This window comes from Atractosteus spatula, chromosome 8 (assembly GCF_055471065.1).
Source record: "Atractosteus spatula isolate fAtrSpa1 chromosome 8, fAtrSpa1.hap1, whole genome shotgun sequence".
NCBI classification, from domain to species: Eukaryota; Metazoa; Chordata; class Actinopteri; order Semionotiformes; family Lepisosteidae; genus Atractosteus; species Atractosteus spatula.
The window spans coordinates 42,702,397-42,721,620 of NC_142713.1; the positions used below are offsets into that span (position 1 = coordinate 42,702,397).

The 19,224-nt window shown below is 36.7% G+C and overlaps 1 protein-coding gene across 11 annotated transcripts in view; it reads right to left on the bottom strand.

Annotated features, from left to right (window-relative positions):
* LOC148829637 (kinesin-like protein KIF21A) overlaps positions 1-19,224 on the bottom strand; it is a 62,640-nt gene that overhangs the window by 6,695 nt on the left and 36,721 nt on the right. For 2 of the 11 annotated variants that reach the window (XM_088922656.1, XM_088922657.1), the window contains exons 7-28: positions 18,570-18,685; positions 18,206-18,401; positions 17,113-17,302; positions 16,591-16,654; positions 16,029-16,232; positions 11,476-11,514; positions 10,142-10,229; positions 9,937-10,054; positions 8,782-8,970; positions 8,459-8,658; positions 7,977-8,084; positions 7,784-7,852; positions 6,812-6,966; positions 6,016-6,160; positions 5,618-5,812; positions 5,280-5,381; positions 4,781-4,946; positions 4,063-4,083; positions 3,254-3,311; positions 3,058-3,112; positions 2,349-2,560; positions 1,420-1,539 (exon numbers count right to left, since the gene is read on the bottom strand). In XM_088922656.1, the coding sequence (XP_088778782.1) occupies positions 1,420-1,539; positions 2,349-2,560; positions 3,058-3,112; positions 3,254-3,311; positions 4,063-4,083; positions 4,781-4,946; positions 5,280-5,381; positions 5,618-5,812; positions 6,016-6,160; positions 6,812-6,966; positions 7,784-7,852; positions 7,977-8,084; positions 8,459-8,658; positions 8,782-8,970; positions 9,937-10,054; positions 10,142-10,229; positions 11,476-11,514; positions 16,029-16,232; positions 16,591-16,654; positions 17,113-17,302; positions 18,206-18,401; positions 18,570-18,685 (2,810 nt within the window). Of the gene's footprint in view, positions 1-304; positions 528-1,419; positions 1,540-2,348; positions 2,561-3,057; positions 3,113-3,253; positions 3,312-4,062; positions 4,084-4,780; positions 4,947-5,279; positions 5,382-5,617; positions 5,813-6,015; positions 6,161-6,811; positions 6,967-7,783; positions 7,853-7,976; positions 8,085-8,458; positions 8,659-8,781; positions 8,971-9,936; positions 10,055-10,141; positions 10,230-11,475; positions 11,515-16,028; positions 16,233-16,590; positions 16,655-17,112; positions 17,303-18,205; positions 18,402-18,569; positions 18,686-19,224 lie in introns of those variants that run through there. The other 9 variants (XM_088922659.1, XM_088922660.1, XM_088922662.1 and 6 more) reach the window with 7 other exon arrangements.

The following is a 19,224-nucleotide window of genomic DNA, read 5'->3' on the forward strand; positions in this document are numbered from 1 at the left end:
AAAGTATGTGTGTTAACAGACAATTAATCACTCAAGGAAAAGGCCTCTACTGGGAACGAAAGGAAATTGAATGAGTCTAGACAAACCCAAAGAACACTGATGAGCAAAAAAAAAATCTTTTAACATGGTGTTTCATACATTAGGCACACAATTTTAAAACTGTGTATATTTAGACATACTGTATGTAACTTTTTTGAAGGTTTCCCTGGCCTGTATTATATATACTGTCTAATCATTTTACAAATTTAGGTACATCTACACCATGATACTAGGAACAATTTCTGTGTTGGTGAATTCCTTAGTTCATGTTAAAGGAGGGTTTACTTTTGACTTGTTTTTACTCTCAAAGCTCTAGGAATTTCATTCTAGTCTAAAAAAATCAATTGCTTTTCTCTTACTTATTTGGCTGAGCTTCTGAATTCCCCTGAGAAACTGCAAGACGGCTAAAAACATTCTGTTCACTACAGGATCGGCTTGGAGGAGAAGAGGGGTCTATCAAACTGGTCTCTGGGGATCCTGAATTAGAGCTGCAACATCAAATATTTTAACTGAACGTTCATTCAGACTTACAAATTACTATAGCCATCAAGTCTCCAGAAACAATAGCACAAACTAACCTTGAGGTTGCATACATATTTACAGAAGCAAATTTGACACTTCTACAATTTGAGAGAAAGTATCTTTGACGCATACCCTCAGAACAAAACTGGGCTCACAAAATGAAATGGATTATAGATTGGCAATATCATTTCATGGAAGAAAAGAAACATCAGAAACATTACGAATTTGCATGCATTGCTGGAAGTTATAGGCATGTAGCAGATTTTTCAGATCAACAAAGTCGATGCCGGTGGTTTTATTACAACAATGTATTACAATCGTGTCAAGAGAAAATCTGAGTGGACAAAGCTTAAGTCTACATTGTTAACAAGCAGCAATTTTAATCACTCACTTGTTTTATCTCACCTTATTCCCCAAGGTCTACTTAAAAAAATAACTTAATTAGAGGTACAGCAAACGAATGATGCTTTCATAGAGTGTGCATTGATAGAAATCTAGAATTTAAATGAAAAATAGAAGTGATGAAGATTAAACAGTAAGTCATACACTGAATGTACTATATTAAACTGTAACCACTCCAATGGGAATGCTTAATGCTTGTGTTCAATACACACATATACTGTACATAGACACACACATACACACAGTATATGGCAAAAAAGGAACAGGAGCACGTTATGTTTTTTTCTGACATGATTACATTCATTGTAGGACTTTTAACTGGGAATGATCCAAATCAGGCAAAGCAATGGTTCAATCGGATGGCGCATGCTTTTTCACTACAGCTACTTTATGAAAAACTTTTATTACTGTTAAAAATGACAAGAGATCTCTGGCCTGCAAGATGACAACTCTTACTGTTTGACTTCCTTTCTCTTGGCCTTTTCTCCTGCCATTTGTTCCATTTCATACATCTTTCTTCGGGTCAAAGGAGACGGCTCGGGTGCTCTCTTTTCTGTGCCTGTGGACTGTCTGGAACTAATGCAATATTTGTGACATTTTATAGTTTTGTTTGTGTTAGTGAGAAAAGCAAACTCAGAGCAGCATATAATGAAAAACAGGTGGCTAACATTTAATGTTGTGGGATCGCATACAGAGCACAGAATTTTACCTCCCACCTTGTTCCAGTTACTGTTCCATCTTCATCAGATTCTTGCACTACTAACTGTCCAATACCAACCTTCTGGCATCAGCAATACTCTTTACACTATTGCAACCTGTCTCCACCTGTTGCATGTATTCACAGATATTTAGTAAAGGAGTTGTTAAAATTGTTATGTTTGGTGCTTCAACAATAAGCTCAGATGCTTATCTGCAGGATTCAACAGCACCCAGAAAGGTCATGCATAAACACTGTGAGGCAAAACAAGTTAATAAGGCACAGATAAAGATTACTGGCAAGAAATAAGAGGCAGGAATATTATAATTAAAATAAAGCCCACAGATTTTCTATGCTTTCTTGAGGTAATTGATCATATTATTTCCAACCCTGTCACTCAAGGTCATAACCCTATTAAAACCAAAACAATAAACAATAATTGCAAAAATGGTTCACTTGAGACAGCAATCACATTCTTAAAAATGGAACACTTTAAAAGAAGCTTAGAATGTAACTTCTTAAAGGCTCATCATCTTACATACTGTATAAAATCCTCTTTTACACCATTATGCACTCCAAGTTTTCGAAGGAAATGTCATAACCTGCATTAACTGGAAAACTGAAGATTACATTAGCAAAGTAAAATAAGCTGTAGCATGCTAGAGGCTCAGGTATGTGGTAGACTTACATGCCACCTTGTTTAAAAGGTGGGCCTGACGGTGAAGGCAGTAGGTCTCGTTCCCTAGCAGCAGCCCTGGCAATCTCTGCATCTTCCCCACTCTCCTGGGCTTCAGCGACTGGCAGAAGAGGGGCAGAGAAGCCCTCTGGTGTAGCGTCAAGGGCAGGGTCACTGCTGTGTGCATACAGTAGCTCCATCTGAGTAGTTGTCCTTCTTCGGGCCTGAAGCACAGTACAGTAGTCAGTATCAGAAAAAGCATTACATTTAGAAAAGCCAAAACATTTAAAATAAAATTCTGTTCATGATATATAAATAGAATTTTTATAAACAGTGAGTACAGCATGAACAGGATGTGGCATGATGTATTCAACATGATTTTCCATGGAAGGAAATGGAATATCACCTTCTGCTAAAGCCAAGATAAATATTGAGCGTGTGTATTGTAAATTTCACTGGTACCTCCAGTTATTAATACGACCGATATACAGGGATTTTTCTAGGCAGAGAATGAAACTGAAGCCTCTTGCTCCACAAGCTAGATGAATGAATTTCTGAATTTCTATTATATTGGAGGAAAAATTGGCTAATTTGTGCTTTCTGTAAACTTCATCACATGTTTCATCATATACTGTATAACTACAGTATGTCAAAACCTAAAGTTCTCAGTTGCTATTTAAAATGGATAACATAATTCAGGCAGGATTCAAGAAGTTTATACCTTATTCCTTGGTTTGGTTTCTCCACAGAGCTTCATGAGGTCAGAGGCTAATGAGCTAAGACATATGAGAGACAATGCATAAGTGATGGTGAAACCTTAATACATGTTTTAAACATACTCCATTAATCTGACAAGCACAAATTCAATGCAGAGCAATAATTACAACTCTTATGAGCAAGTCTCAAGATGTACTTACTTTCCTTCTGTGCCTGGGCTCTGGGGTGATTCGTCACTGCTACTTTCATCTCCATTTTCTAGTCAATTATAAAAAAACAAGCCATTTAATTACTTTTTTTCAAATCCAACATTTAAAAAAATAGCTTTTAAGTAAGTTTGTGCTATTAAACTACGTATGAATATAAGGCTCTCAATTACCCATTTACATTGTCATCAAAAGTATAACTGTTTAAATGAGAAATACACATTTAAAAACCTAATAAACACAGTCTTTCCAGTTTGAAGTGTTTACGCCTGAAAGAAAAACATACTTTTTCCCCTTTACCTAAAGTTGTGGATTTCAGTAGAAAAATCTGAACTTAGGTTAGCATTCCTTAACAAGTTTTATACTGGGAGAAAACAGAGACATAATAGAGACATAAATGTCATGCTCTTCAAAATTACAGCAATATGGCAGCCAGCTTGTAATACTTTCATCAAACTTTAGCGCAGGGAGTTACAACATAAGGTAAGTACAAAAGGAATACTCAAACATGTAACGGTTTAACAAAAACAAATTAGGATGACGCACTTGGAATGCAAATATAAGAGGACTATGAGTTTAGACAAGCTTTATCATTCTACCTGTACTTCAAACGGATGACAGTTAATTGGTCAACATTTGTGGCTGTATCGCAAAAGGGACTCAATAACATGGAAGGTGGTAGGTCAGTTGGCAATGGTAAGCTTCTCAGCAACATTTCATGCACAACCTGTTGTTACGAACTCTGGTTAGTCTGATAACCCATGCATTAATGCAGTACAGAAGGGGCTTGTTTTAATACTTACCTACTGGTATGCTACCTAGTTCTGTTTGAATTCAGGCAACAAGGAAACAAAAAGCAACACACCAATCAAAAACACATTCCCTTATAAAAATTAAAATAAAAAATATAACACTACACCTAATATTTAAGCACTCTACTCTTTATCACTATGAATGGAATAGATGCTGCAGCACCGAAACACTGAAAAGTCAGCTGCACAAAGGTGAGGTTGTTCACAAAATATTAGATTCAAAATGTCTGGACAGCTGTAGGAGCTTGCATGAAATTACTCGCCTAAAAATGATTTATAGTGCTTGTGTTAACAGTCTGAATACCACAGGCAGTTACTGAATTTCTCAAGAATCCAAACTGTCCAGAAAAGTCTTCAGCCACATCATTAATCACTCAATTGAGGACATAACAGGTATTTGATGAGTCTCAGTAATAAAGAGCTTGAAACTCCATTTCATATCCTCAAGAAAAAAAACGAGTGCAATTGAATTTGATTGTACAGATATACTGTACAAAACGACCAAAAAGCGTTACAAAAGAAGATGGAGGGGAAGCACTATGGCTTTAGTTTTCCATCAGTATGGCCTATTGTTTTATCTATGACTGCAAAATAGAATTGTCATTTATACAGCATCTATTCAAATGACTGCCCCAAGCAAAGCAAACATTTATCTAATCATGCAGTAAACCTTGACGTCAGACCCTTTTCAGACAATGTAACACGTTACCTTGCAATGCATTTCCAAGCAAAGCATCCAGTTCAGGGTTGAATTCAGCTTTCTCTTTCAGCATGTGGAACAAGAGCTGGTTCTGAGTTGCGCTGTTTATTTCCGTTTGCTTGAGACGACCCTCCATCACTTTGATCTGAGACTCCTTTTGGGCAGCTTGAAAACCCTAAGGCAAATACGCATTTTGTTTTAAGTGTGTGTCGGGGAGGGGGGGTTAAAATAATGGGAAAACTGTAATTTGCTGGACTAGATAGTTCAGCAGTTTTCAGGGTTCTTACTCAAAGAACTCAATGGTGAAAGACATTTCATGATGAATATCATCCCCATTTACCATACTGGAGAGCTACAGCATGTGACTGAGGTAAGACCGGCAAACAATGAATAGGAGAGGCACAAATGTCCTCCTTTCCTCAGGAAGAAACGCACTCAAGATAATTTGACATATTCAGTAAAAACGTACCAAAAATAAAAACAAACATCAAAAGCAAAAATAAATTACCTTGTTGATGGCCATTGACAGGAAATGGTCCAGCAGGAAACGAGCTTCTGATAAAGTGCAGGAACTAATCACTGCAGTAACATCTACTGTGTCCCCTTCTTCCTACAAAGAGCATTCGAACACACATAAGCAAGCGAGTACCCATTTAGAGAAATATAAGAATATTGAGTATAACTTTATATTGGAAATGAAATCGCTAAAAGGCCCCCGGGCAAATGTAATAACAGATTTAAATATCAGATTCAGTACCTGAACAAGGATAGGAGACATTTTATAATTTTAATAAATCATTTTAAAATAACCATTAAAATGAGTAGGTAAAATGTAACTAAGCTTACCTTTGCCTCCTCCATTTGCATTATATTAGCTTGACAGTCAGAGATACTGTCATTAATGTAATCTATGTTTGCAGTGAGGGATTCCATTTCTTCATTGAGAGACAAAACGGTTTTGTCCGCATCACTACCCTCCAAGGCAATCTTGTCTCTCTTTTTTGAAAACTTCTCCCTTCTTTTGGCAAGCTCTTCACGTTGCTGTAAAGACAAGTACAAGTAATGAAGCTTTAAAAGATTTGAAAACCAAGGACAATACTCAACTTCCCAGTAAGTATGTATTCTCACTTAATAATAGAGAATGTGTTGAAATGTCTATTTTTTACTTTTTTTCCTTCTTCCTTTCTTCTTAGCATTCATTGATGTGCACAAATTGAAAATTGTCAATGGACATGAGGTCTTACCTTTAAGAGGCGGTTCATATCAGCCTCCATGTTAGCAATTGTCATTCTCTGCATGATAATATCTGAGATACGGCGCTCAAGTGACTGCCATTTCATTCTGGCTGTTTTTGAGGAATAAACACCTACAACTTTCCTTTGGTACTTCCTGCAATTGAGAAAGGGTATCACAGAAATGAAAGCCAACACTACCTCCTGACAGGCTAGAAAAGTGATTTGTTCTTTAAATAGGATGACAATGAATCCCAAAGATGCAAACAAATCTAAGAATTATCACTGTTGTACCCCCTTTCAGCTGAAGAGCTTTGCCTTTCAACCTTAGTATATTTGTCCGTATATAAATATATGAACAAGACAAGCCATTACATTAGAACAGTAACATTCAGCAGTTACAAAGAGATAAAAATTACCAAAAAAGTGTTAATAAACATGACTATTTCACAGCAGGTGGCTTGTGAGGCCCGAGCACATAGAAAAATCATAATAGAAAGACAAATACTGTGCAAAGAGATTCTAACAAAGCTGTTCAAAATACACTGAAGAAAAAACTACCATAAACAACCCACACCAATTACCACCATGAATATACAGTACTTATCTAAATTAGCCCTATGTGAAAATGTCACTGTCAGCCCTTCACCAATAATCTAATTAATCAATTAATACACCACATGTAAATTTATTTATACATAATAGAGGCCTGAATGACCTCTAATGACAGTAGTGACAGGTAGGCTGACACTACTATCCTCAATACTGCTGGCCTGCCACAGTTACTATTTTCTTCCGGCAGTAATACCTGTTCCCATAGGTTGCTGCCACTGAACCTGCACTTTGCATTCTGCTTGAGGGAGCTCGCAGTGAGTGAGCAGAATCCTGGACTGGCTCTGGCAGGCTCAGCTTGCGGCTCACCTTCCCCGACACCGGTCTCACCTGTCGGCGCAAGGCCGTGACCTTTCAACAAAAGGATAGGAAAACAGTTCTATTAGCAGGTAATTCACTGCTGAGCGTCACTTTCATGACCACATTTGAGAAGAGAAAAAATCTGCAAAAGCACAAATACAAATTTAGTGCTTTATGCCCGTGACATTTCTTCTCCTTATTCAGTGTCTTCAGAAAAGCAGAAAACAGCTGTTGCTTGTGACCGAAAATAAGACTTTAAGGGCTAACTAGGTACAGTGTTCACTACCTTTGCTGTAAGAGGGATATTAATGGAAAAACAATATCTCTAGCTATCTAATCTGCAAAAATGTATCTGTGTTCTGTGTGAATATACAGTACATATCATAACCTTGCTGCTTTCATGAACATTAAAAACTGACATCCCATATACTGTACCTTTCTTAACAGAAGTAAAACGATACAGCTTGAAAGTTTTCACTTTTCTTGCCAGCTTCTCCTTTAATGCGTTTATGTATATTGTATTATTATTTGTGTTCATGGGTTCTGTGCTAAAGTATTTTGATGTAACAGTCAATTTAATGTTTTTTCCCTATGCTCTGTATTGCAAATAATGCATTGCCCCATTAAAGTGTGGCCGAACTTCGTCTCTAAAGCACTTTGCTTTTTAACCACTTCTGCATTATTTTTTTACTACAACATGATTCCCACCTGGGTGTATTCAGTTACTGATTCTGTCTAGACAAAATCACCTGAACCCACCACAGTTTTTTATTTGATGCTCTTACTCAAAAAACACGACTTGGAACAAAATTTCAGAATCCTTATTTATCGCTTAAAATTAAAAAAATACATAAAAGGCCTTCCTCACCTCCTCTGTTTTCCTGCGAAGTATTAACTCATGTTGTCTCTTCTGCGCCTCCAGAAGCCGTAGCTGATGCTGCAGAACAGAATGTAGGGCAGGACATTGTGTTTTAAGAAATATTTAAAGTACTAATTAGCACGTTTCGAGTAAAGGACATTCCCTGCAATGTTATGAAATAACCTGAAGCCCTTGCGCCTACCTCCTGTTTGCGCTGGTCTTTCTTCAGTGAGGCGATCTCCCGGTTCCGTCTGGACTCTGCCATCCGGGCTTTCTCTTGTTCTTCCCGCATTTGCTTCATAAGACGCACCTAACAAGACATTGATGGTCGTACAAACTCAGAGGATTTCAGACACGTATTCTCTATGCTACCAGCTATATTGGCTTAATGGACTTACTATCAACCTCTGACAAGTTTCAATATCTGTTCTTCAAATGATTTTGTAGAACAAAAAAGTACAGCACTTTTTCATCAGTTGGCTTTGTACGAACTAATGTTTAATTTACTGTGTCTAAGAATAAAAAACAACTGCACTGAAATTGCGATTTATATTTGGAAGTCCCAACAAGCTGGGTGGACACAGCTTGTTGTGAACAACTTAAACCTGGGTGTGTTTTTCTGCAGAATTCAATATAAAAAAAATCACATAAAATGAAAAATCACATAAAATATAGCACTGGTACCTTTGTTTTCTTCATCTCTGCCACTTCCTGCTGCAGCTTCTTCAGTTGTTTCTCATACTGAGATTGGTTCTTCAGCAAGCGAGCATGTTCCTTCTGAGCAGACTGCAGCTTGTGCATCTCTTTATTCATGATGCTTAACTTCTTCTCGTATTCCGTTTTAATTTTGTTAGCTTTGTCTTCGGAATACGACTCCATTGAACCTAAGGGACATGTTTTAAATTACTATTGCTTAAATTACTATCGCTGCCCCGAATTGCCTGCCAGGAAACTTCTGCTAGGAAAGTTCTGTTACATTGAATGCACTTCACATCCTGTAGTCTTACCCATGTTCTGGAGAACCCGGTCTCTCTCCAGTTGTGTGTCTCGGATCTTGCTCTGAAGCATCATCAGTTTCTGTTCATACTGCTGTTTGAGGGTGTGAAGCCTACGCTGGCTGTTTTCCAATTCGTCAATCAGCTTCTGCTTGATAGCGATTTCGCATGTAATGTTAGCCAGATCTGCCTGGAAATTAGCTTTTAAAGAAAAACACAGCATGGTTGCTTTAAACGGCACGAGGTAATTTCTCTGGAAATGATTTAACCCCAACAAACACTGAAATAGATTAAAGAGTCCCTGCAGAAATATACAGTGCGTAAGTTCTTAGCATAAGCTTTATACCACAGCTTTGTCTGGATTTTGAATGCCATACAGTGAAGAAGTCAATAATTAAAAAGATAGAGTCAATAAAAAACATATTCAAAATATAACCATACAATTGGAAGAATTACACTTGTACATATTTCAAGGTTGTATAAGTCATACCTATGTTAAAACTACTTGCGTACTTCCATGTTTTTTTAATGAAGATGATCATTCTCAAATGGATAAATCTCATACAATAAAGATGTATTTCCAATTCAATTGTTAATTCATCTTTAGAAATTAATGTTTTTTTAAAAAACTAAAATGTACTACTTAGTATTAAACTGTATTATACAGAAAAGGCAAAAAGGCACACATTAACACACAATATTGCATCTTTTCTCTTAAACCCCTTTGCTCTTTGAAGAGCAGAGGATCCACAAATGTATGGGTCGATGCTGCATTGTTCACTCCATCGCCCGCCATGATGTTTGTTTCTTTCATTTCAGCCTCCACTGCTCTCTTCCAGCTGTTTCTTGGTCTTCCATGTCTCCTCTCCCCCTGGGGGTTCCCAGTGACGGCTTGCCTGGTGGTGTTGGTTATTGGTTTCCTCAATGTATGCCTGATTCAGCCCAATGTTTTACATTTAAGCTGTGTTTCAATTTGTTCTTGGTTTGTGCTCTTCCCTAGATCTTTATTACTTATCATGTTGGGCCAGTGTACGTGAGGGATGTTTCTCAGGCGTTTATTTAGCAGGTTTGAAGTTGATTGGATTTTTTGTTGTCCTTCATGCCTTTGCACTGTATAGTAAAATTGACTTTACGTTATGCGATAGGTGATATACATTATGTTATTACCTTTCTCATCCAGTTCAGAATCAGAATCATCTGAGCTATCATCCACCTCCATTTCGTCCTCTTCCTCCTCTTCCTCATCCCCCTCTCCTTCTTCATGATCACTAACATCCTGTCCCTCCTGTTCACAGAAAAGATGCAACTATTAGGACAAGCAATTTAACAATAATTTCACAACAGAGAGGAGTAAACGATCTTTTAGACATACCATTTCAGCTTCATGGCTAGATCGTTCAGCAGCTTCCTTCTCAACTCCCTTGTCTTGCTCATTGTCAGGAGCCTCCTCCTTGATAACACTGTGGAAAAACAAGCGCATCAATTGCATTCACCACTAGGACAACAGAAAACACAACAGCAAAGTTTTAGAGAATATTATTTACTTTCCCTGTGAGAAAATCACCCAGTCCAAAGTAAATGGATTAGACACGTAGTCTACCCACAGGAAAAACAAATGTCTCAAGAATTTAACACTAGGCAGAAACTAGATTGGCTTTACAACTTGCATTCTAAATGTTTGAAACTAAAGGATACAGGAAAGATACATTTATACTTGACCCACAATTTAAAAATAATTCTCCATAACTGTGATATTTACAAAAACTTTACTGTACAAGCCACAAATATACAGTACAGAAAGAAAACTGTAAGCAAGACCTTTTTAGCATCTCCAAAAATAAACAAAGATCAGTTAGAATAAGTGCACTAAAGCAATTACTAGAAAGCAAATACAATAGTGCACAGCAAGACGAGATTAAAAAATGTTAATGGATTCAATGAATAACTGAGATTTCTTTGACAAATCACTGTAAAATAGCCAAATCACAAGATAATTGAAATTGCACTTTAAAAAGGTGTTAGTAAATGATTGTGGCTATTTTGTGAGTAAAAAGAGTGCCATTCAAACTAAAAGTGACTAGATAACCTAAAGAAAGTAGGGGTAGTTACCAAGCCACATTTACAAAACCCACACTTTTAACATCTTAGAAGTTATCATTTTTAATTTGAGTACACTAATGTGCAGCTAAATAAGAACGGATCTCAAGAATACTCAAAAATACTTTTAGATATGTATTTTTTACATTTCTTTGGTGATTGCTTACAAGACTTTGTATTGACTTTTGTTTATTTTTATCTGGATTAGATTCACTACACTGTAAAATCAGTGAAGACCAAAACTAAACATTTAAAGCAACAGACAAAGCACATTTTTGTTGTCTTATCTTTGTCTGTAATTTCATTGTCATCAAGACATAAGTCAAAACACCAATTTAAACACAACTTGCAAAACAACTTCAACTGATTTGCAAATCCTTCCAGAAGATATTAGAAGGCAATAACATTTGATCTCTTTGCATTTTTTACAACATACTGTATGCGTTACTTGGCCCAGTCAAACTTCCGCCTGGTTATTTGACAAAACAAGACAAATGAGAGAAATGGTCAAAAGGTAAAAAAGCTGCTTAGTTGGGTTTTCCTCCATGTGTGGCAACTACCTGTCAAAATGAAGCCCAAATTAGAAAATCTGGGAGAGAATTAGCCAACCTTTCTTCCTCTCGTCTGCTTTCCTCAAGCTGCTGAAGCCTTCAGAGAGAAGTGCAGTAAAGGAAGGCACGTGAGGCAAAACCCAGAGAGCACAAAAAGCAGCAAGAATGTAAAAAACAAGTGTCAGCGTTGGTCTAAAGGTAACAACAATCACCCTGCCATGCTAAACAGATTCATACACTACCAATTTAGTGCAGCCTTCAGGCAGAAAGCAAATACATGCACTGCACTCTCAAATGCTGTTCAATATTTCTTATGTGTTCACAGTGCTGCAACTTAAAAATTATTTAAAAAGCATATCCAGAATTTAGAATATCAATTATATCTTTAGGTAGCACATATGAACATGCTGAAAAGTGTAAAGACACATAAAACAGCGTTCACAGTGACAGACAAACTATTTTATGGTTCACCTCAGAGAAAGGTGAAAACTTAATTTTTGTTTTTCAAACTTACAGATGACACCAGAACACTTCTTTATCTGAAAACACTTTTGAATAATTGTTACAATGAAATAAAAGGCTCCTGGGCAACATGTGATAAAAGCTTCCATTCAGACTGCAGGTAGTGTTCTATAGCTCGACAATCACAAGTTCCAGCCGACTCTGGCTGACTGCAGTCATGAGCTCCCAGGACACAAATCACGAAATATTACATCGAATGAAGCCTGCTGGGGTATTTTCATTTCAGTTTGTGAGCCGTGGGTGTCCTCCTGAAAACTCTGCTACCTGTATGTTCTGGGGTCGTAATTGAAAAACAAGAGGGATGGATTGATGATTCCCCATAACGTGGGGAATCTGTGTGTGTTGTCTGCATCTCTCCGAAGATGCTGCTAGGACTATAAAGATAATGTGGGTTTAAAAGCAGCTTAAGGTGGGCTTGAAGGAACACTTTGTATTTTCACACATAAAGATCCATACATGCAAACACCTTTTAGGATAGTAAACCAATTAAAGGAGATGGTGCCATATACCTGTAGAAAGAGCTCATGCCGCTTTGCGTACCACTCATTGCTTTCTTTAGAATAACTGGCAAAATGTGTGAAAACATGGATAATAAGAAAAGTACGTTTGCGAGTCTGCACATACAATGGTTATGTGTGAAAACAAGCAATAGGTCTGTAGCTTTTAAGAAGGCAGAATGTGTGTATCAGCAATATTACCATCGGGAACATGGCAACAAAACGTAACCACGTAATAGTCCGGGTCCACACACCCTCCATTGCTTTACTCCAGCTGATAGAAACTAACTTGGAAAGCGTAGTGTTCATTAACGAAACTCACGACTTCAATTGAACAGATAATAACACAACTTGTATAAAAGTTTGATTCAATCTGTTAAAAGAAATGGCAGACTTTTGTAACATTTTTGTGTTCTGTAGCCACTTTCTCTAGGAATTTGTGCCATGATATTTGCATGCTTATTTTCAAGTTAATGGTAACCACATAAGGTACAGATCACTCAGGGAGGGGTATCCTCATCTAATCCTAGCTACATATGACATAAATTGTAATGTCAGAAACGTGTTTGTAATTTTTTTCTGGCACATTTATATATGTAACTGTAACACTGTAGGATTTTACTTCTACCATATTCCCCAGAAGTCAAAGGAGATGATCTAATATATTCTATTAACTGATCAGAGCAACCATAGTGATTGGTTGGGTGACTGTATAAACCAGGAAGACCAGGAAGAAAAAGCTTACTTAGAGCTCCACATCTGCTACAGTATCTAAACAAGACCTTCCACTGCATGAGAGAAAAAAAGAGTGAGCTAGAGGTGTTAGAGCAAGAGCTGGAATCAAGCAGCCTGTAACTAAATGAGAAGGTGGACAAGATGGCTGAATAGCTGGTTTTGTGACTGAGCATGTTTTTTTTTGTTCTGAGGCTGGTAAGCAACTTAATTATCTCAAATTGAGACTTGAAAAAGTCTAGTTAGAGCACAGTGAGCTAGGCTTTTGCTTGTTTTAGTTTTCCTTATCTGCACTGTAAAATAAAGCGAACAATATTTGGTACATTATTGCTGCCTTTGTGCAATTGTTCCCAAGTCCCTGCCTACTTTAAGAGCCCTGACACTGTACCTCCTCAGGCAGCATCTCAATACACACACACATACAGTATATACTGTGTACTGTATATACAGTATACTGTACACAAGCATCTTATATATACATTTAGCAAAACAGAATGCAATAACAAACTCAAGTGAACTAATCCACAAAATCAGAATAATAGTTTCCAAACTGAAAGTGATCACAACACGGAGCAACAAGTTCTTTTCACAGGACATCAGGAATGGGGAGGCCCACAGAAATTCTGGCATTACATGCATCTACAGGCCTATGAGCATCAGCACGCTTTGATGGAACCTCTTAATACAGACAGATCTTCCTTCGACTCCAGTCTTAGTGGGAGGGTTGCAATAGTTCTTTTGATCAGCATCTCTAAAATGTTTGAATCACTCAATAGGTTTGCTTTCCCACCCTCTACTTAACTATATAACACATTTATACATTTATACAATTACTGTATATGTTTGTAATATACTACCCATGTCCTGGACCCTATTCCTGAGCCTCTACTCAAAGATTGCTTCCCAGCTCTTTGATGATATTTTTGTAATATACTACCCATGTCCTGGACCCTATTCCTGAGCCTCTACTCAAAGATTGCTTCCCAGCTCTTTGATGATATTTTTGATCATCTGAAGCACAGAAGTCTTCTGCATGAATAGCACTGCTTAATAAAGACCCCTGTTGTCCCCATTTTACTGGTACAGTACTTGGCTTTAGCTAATCAAAATTAGACTTCTGTAATGCCTTACTTAACTGGAGTATCTTCTAGGGTACTAAATACTATATGTGGCAGTATGTCCAGAATTTATCAGTCCTTGCGCTAAGCAGACAATTGTTGAAACAGCTGTGAACGTTGTCTGCTGTAAACTGCACTGGTTCCCTGTGAAATTTAAACAGAACTTTAAGGATCTCCTACTAGTGTGCAAGGCACTGAATAGTCTAGCTCCAGATAATTTTAAGATTTACTGCATGAGCATGGTTCATAGTTTAATCTGACATCTGCAGATTCTGGACTTCAGAGTAATACCAGACTCCACATAACCAGGTTAGATGTGGGCTAGTGATGCGCAGGTTGGCTTTTTTTTTTACCTGCACAGGACCACAGTCCTGTCACCTCAGGACCACAGTTCACCCTTCTATTGCTCTACTCCACACTATATCTGAAATGAACGACTTAGTTTATGGCCAAAGGGCTCTCAGATTCGTGGCTACAGTTGACTAGGACAGGAAAAACCTTGTAGCCACTTTGCAGCTTACATCACAGTCATTCTGGTGGTGGATGGTGCACTCCTGATGTCCACTATAGGGCAAATCTGTGACATTTACAATTTACTGGAATCCGGGCTGCTATATTCAGTGATCCATGTTGTGTGGCTGTACATGGAGCACTGCAATTAATCACCTTCCATCTCTGCTTATGTGTCACTTGGACAACTTAACAAAAGTGACTAAATGCATGTCACTTACCCATTCTTTTATAAACACTCATTCACTTCTCGCATATGTATTGTGATAGTACAGAAAAGTCAGACAAGATGAAAGCCTTTGTCTGTATCACATTCCACATAAAGCTGTGGGCAATAAGGTGCTGCCCCCAGTCTCCTGACCAGTTACTGCAAGACGATTCATCAGGTGACAGTTTAAAAGCCAGGAAGCAGAAGGTTTCTGGGTTTCTGAGTTTTGAGATTTTGGAAAAGGGAGAACTGACACTAAAAACACAACCTGGAGACATGGGAATTTGACTTTCTTTTGTGGAATGCACCTACCTTTTTAACACAGAAACAAAACAAGGAATGTTGCATGAGACCTTTTGTTTGGCATTTACAAAGCAAAATGTTCACAAGTTTTTTTCTTTGTTATTGAAATTGTAAAGTTAAAAAATTTAAATTTCACAGGAGGACTACTGCTTCAAGACGATTTAGAGACTAAAAAGCAAAAATACAGCTGCAAACTGTTGCTTAAAAATCACAATTTAAAATTCTTAATGTGAAAGCCTAAATCCATCAAACACTACAGAGTAAATGCAGATTTTAAGTCTCAGATTTAGAAATAAAATGATCAAAATCTAAAATTATACCGCATGACAGCAAATCCCTCATATATTACAGAATAGATGTAAACTGTTATTTTATGCATTGCGTAACTCCCAGTCCTTGCATGTATAAACTTTCAAAAGCATTTTACATGCTGAGACTAGGTAACAAGCAGTTTTAGGTGTTTCACAGACATGTAATAAAGAGCTAGCAAAAGCAGATACATTATGAGACAAAAAAATTGGGTTTATTTTAGTACTAAGAGTTAGCAATTTTCCCAATACCCTTTTTAAAAGGCAATACAAAGCACTAAAAATGTAATTATTGGATATGCTTGCCAGGTATGTATATTTCAAACAAACTGACTTGTCCTACTAACAAAAAAACTTCACTTTCATATTTCTGCATTGTGTAATAAGATCAATCTAAACATGGTCACACTCACCTTTTCTTTTTCTTTCTCTCTTTTTTCTTGAGTTTTTCCAAGTCTTTCTTGGCCAATTCGATGATGTCTGTGGTCTCGTTTTCGGGTCCCATCAATGACGTGGTATATGATGAGGGCCCTCCATAGAAGGAGGTCCGTGTTGAAGCTCTGGAAAGATTTTTTCTAAGGTTCTCACTCACTGCTTCACTCTCCAAAAGCTTAGCCCTAAATTAAAAGAAATGCACTTTACCACACTGTGAGGCCACTCCCATAAACCTAACAGTTGTACAAAACATGTACATAAGGGAATATTAATAATTACACTGATAATCTACTTAATAATCAACAACTTCAAACCAATAATAAATAACAAACCCAATACTCAATGCATCACCTTTGGGATCTGTAGTTGGAATACGGATTTGACTTAATTTAGCCTTTAGCCTTAATGTATTATTTATAACAAATCACATTGCTTATTTCATTTCAGATTATTAAAAAAAAACACTTTTCAAAGTTGTTTTAAAACCCCTTAAAGAACCTAAAACATGAATATAAAAAGAATCAGATTTTTTTTTTATACCGGAGGTCTTCAATTTCTTTGATGTAATTTTGTATCATGTTCCCAATCTCTTCATTTCCTTCACCTGAAAAACAGAAATGCAATTTGGTGAAAAATAGCATTAGATATAAAGAGAAATATAACATGGAAAAAGTCCATGATGACAGTTCCATGATGTTAAGAAAGGTTTCATTATTGTACACTCTATTAACAAGGAAGAACAAATCTAGATTTTAAGGTTAATTTTATTGCATAAATACAACAGAGTCACAGATTTATAGACACTAACTTAATCACTATTAGCATAACAAGATTTTGCATTTTAACAAATAAGAAAATATAAAATTCAGTTAGATGACGCACTGTATTGTAAATGATCAAATAGCTTCAGAAGTCTATTTTAATATTTACGTGCTAGCAAAAACAAAAATAACTTAAACTGACATATTTGTTATTATTTCGAGAAAGAAACAAACAAGCATCACTTGTGTCCATGTGTTTTTAGTACTACTGGATTTCACTGGGCATACAGAAAGGACGCACCTGCTCTGGCCAGCACCTGGTTAGCCTGGTCACTGAGTAACTGGGTTAATCTGGCTCGCTGAGCATCGATGGTCTCCTGCATTGCCTTAATCCGCACCCTTAGGTTGTTGTTCTCAGTTTGTAGCATAGAGTTCTCATGAAACATGTCATTAATACTCTCCATTCCATCTTCTCCTATTATTCTTTTCCCCTAGAAATCAACATACACTATATGAAATCTTACAAGATTGCAGAGCGGAAACTCTGCAAAAAAACGTGATTACTCTTGCACTGAATGCCTTCAAGCACCTGCACAAGTAATTTACACAAGTAATTTAATCCAGATACACTGTTTAATTAACTAAAATTGATTTCTGATTTGAATATACAGTTTTCCTTTCATGCTTACAATCATTTTTATTTCTTGCACAAATGTACACTTTTTTACAATGATAATGCATCTATTTCTTGTGAATGGATACTTTAGATTTTGCCAAACTCTCATTGTCTGCACATCTGCAGTTTTTTAGAACAATTAGTTTTGACATGGTCTCCTAGACACATATAGTCTTAATTGTGCCTGAATGTTCGCATTCCTTGTCTAACCTAGCTTGATTTTTACCTACTATGCAAATTAATTTTTTACAGAATATTCCCAACTGTAAAATATATAAATATTCTTCTGCCCCTTCAATTACTGAAGTGACATTTGGATAATCATTTGATAACTCAATTTAAGGTCTACCTATCCACTATATACCAAAGTGTGGAGGCAAACCAATTATGTAAATGGGTTGACCTAAGCATGAAACCAAGTAATCAAAATAAAAAATAAACTGTTTAATCACCCATTTAAATATACCATAAACTAGCTAATGTGATCTTTCCCATTTTTCCTCTGTATGATCTGATTTGTACAGTGTATGGCATGGGCGACAATATATTATGTCTTTCACTCTGCATGTCTAGGGATATTCCATGAACACATGTCTGGCTTTATTAGCCATTGTATATGGCTAATAAAGTGATCTTGTCTTATCTGTGCAAGAGAAGAGCTACAGTTATTGACTGAGGAAAAACTGTCATTTGTTTATTATGTAACACTCTCTCTTACAGTCTTGTACTCCATGAGTTCCATCTGTAGCCGCGCAATCTCCGTCCGAAGAGCACTGATCTGCTGGCTCGCCTTATCCTGGTTCACCATCACTCGGTTCTTGATGTTTCTGGCCCGGTTCGCATATTTCAGAGTGTTCAGAGTCTCCATGAAATCCCGGTCAGAGGGGCTGATGCATGCTATCATCACAGTTTGGCTGCGGGTTAAAATAAAAAGGTTTTTTTATTATTATATAGAAAAACATACAAGATATTTTTAACATTTTTGAAAACACCAAAGAAATGCCATTTAAACAAAACAATAAAAACTGTGGTCTATTCTACAAAATAGCAACATTACATGAAAACTACAGCGGAATACAGACCTATTTCCTCCAAGCGAGTCTTGCAATAGACGAGTTAATTTGGAATCTCTGTAAGGCACATGAGTTGCCTTCTTGCTTTTGTCTCCAAGAGCACTAATGACATTCCCAAGTGCCAGCTTAAACAAAGTGAAACACATTAATAAGCAAGATCAGTGACAATCTTCACACTCCCCCCCCACTCCATCCAAAGCCTGAGATTCATTCTCATTCTTATTAAAATATGTTACAAATGTATAAATGCTTAAAACAGACAAAAAGATGTAAATACACTGAAAATTAACTAATTGTAACTGTTATTAACGTCTATTACTTTATTTCTTTACACAGCACACAGGTTGTGTTTTTGTGCACTGTATGATACAGTATAAATAAATGTAAACAATTAATGGTGCTGGAATGCACTGAACTATATTTGTTATTTTAATATTTAGTAATATTTGAATGGAAACAAAATACTGTATAAAAAACAGTGAACAAAGAAAAGCTAGAAAATTACAAGATAACCACTAGATGGTGCTCACAGTACTGATTAAAATAAGATCATTCAGGAAATGAATGGTGGAATCTGAAAATCATTTCTAAAAACTACATTTGTATTTTAAACTTTTAATTTGGAAAATAATACAGCATATTATAGCTATACACTAAAAGTTGT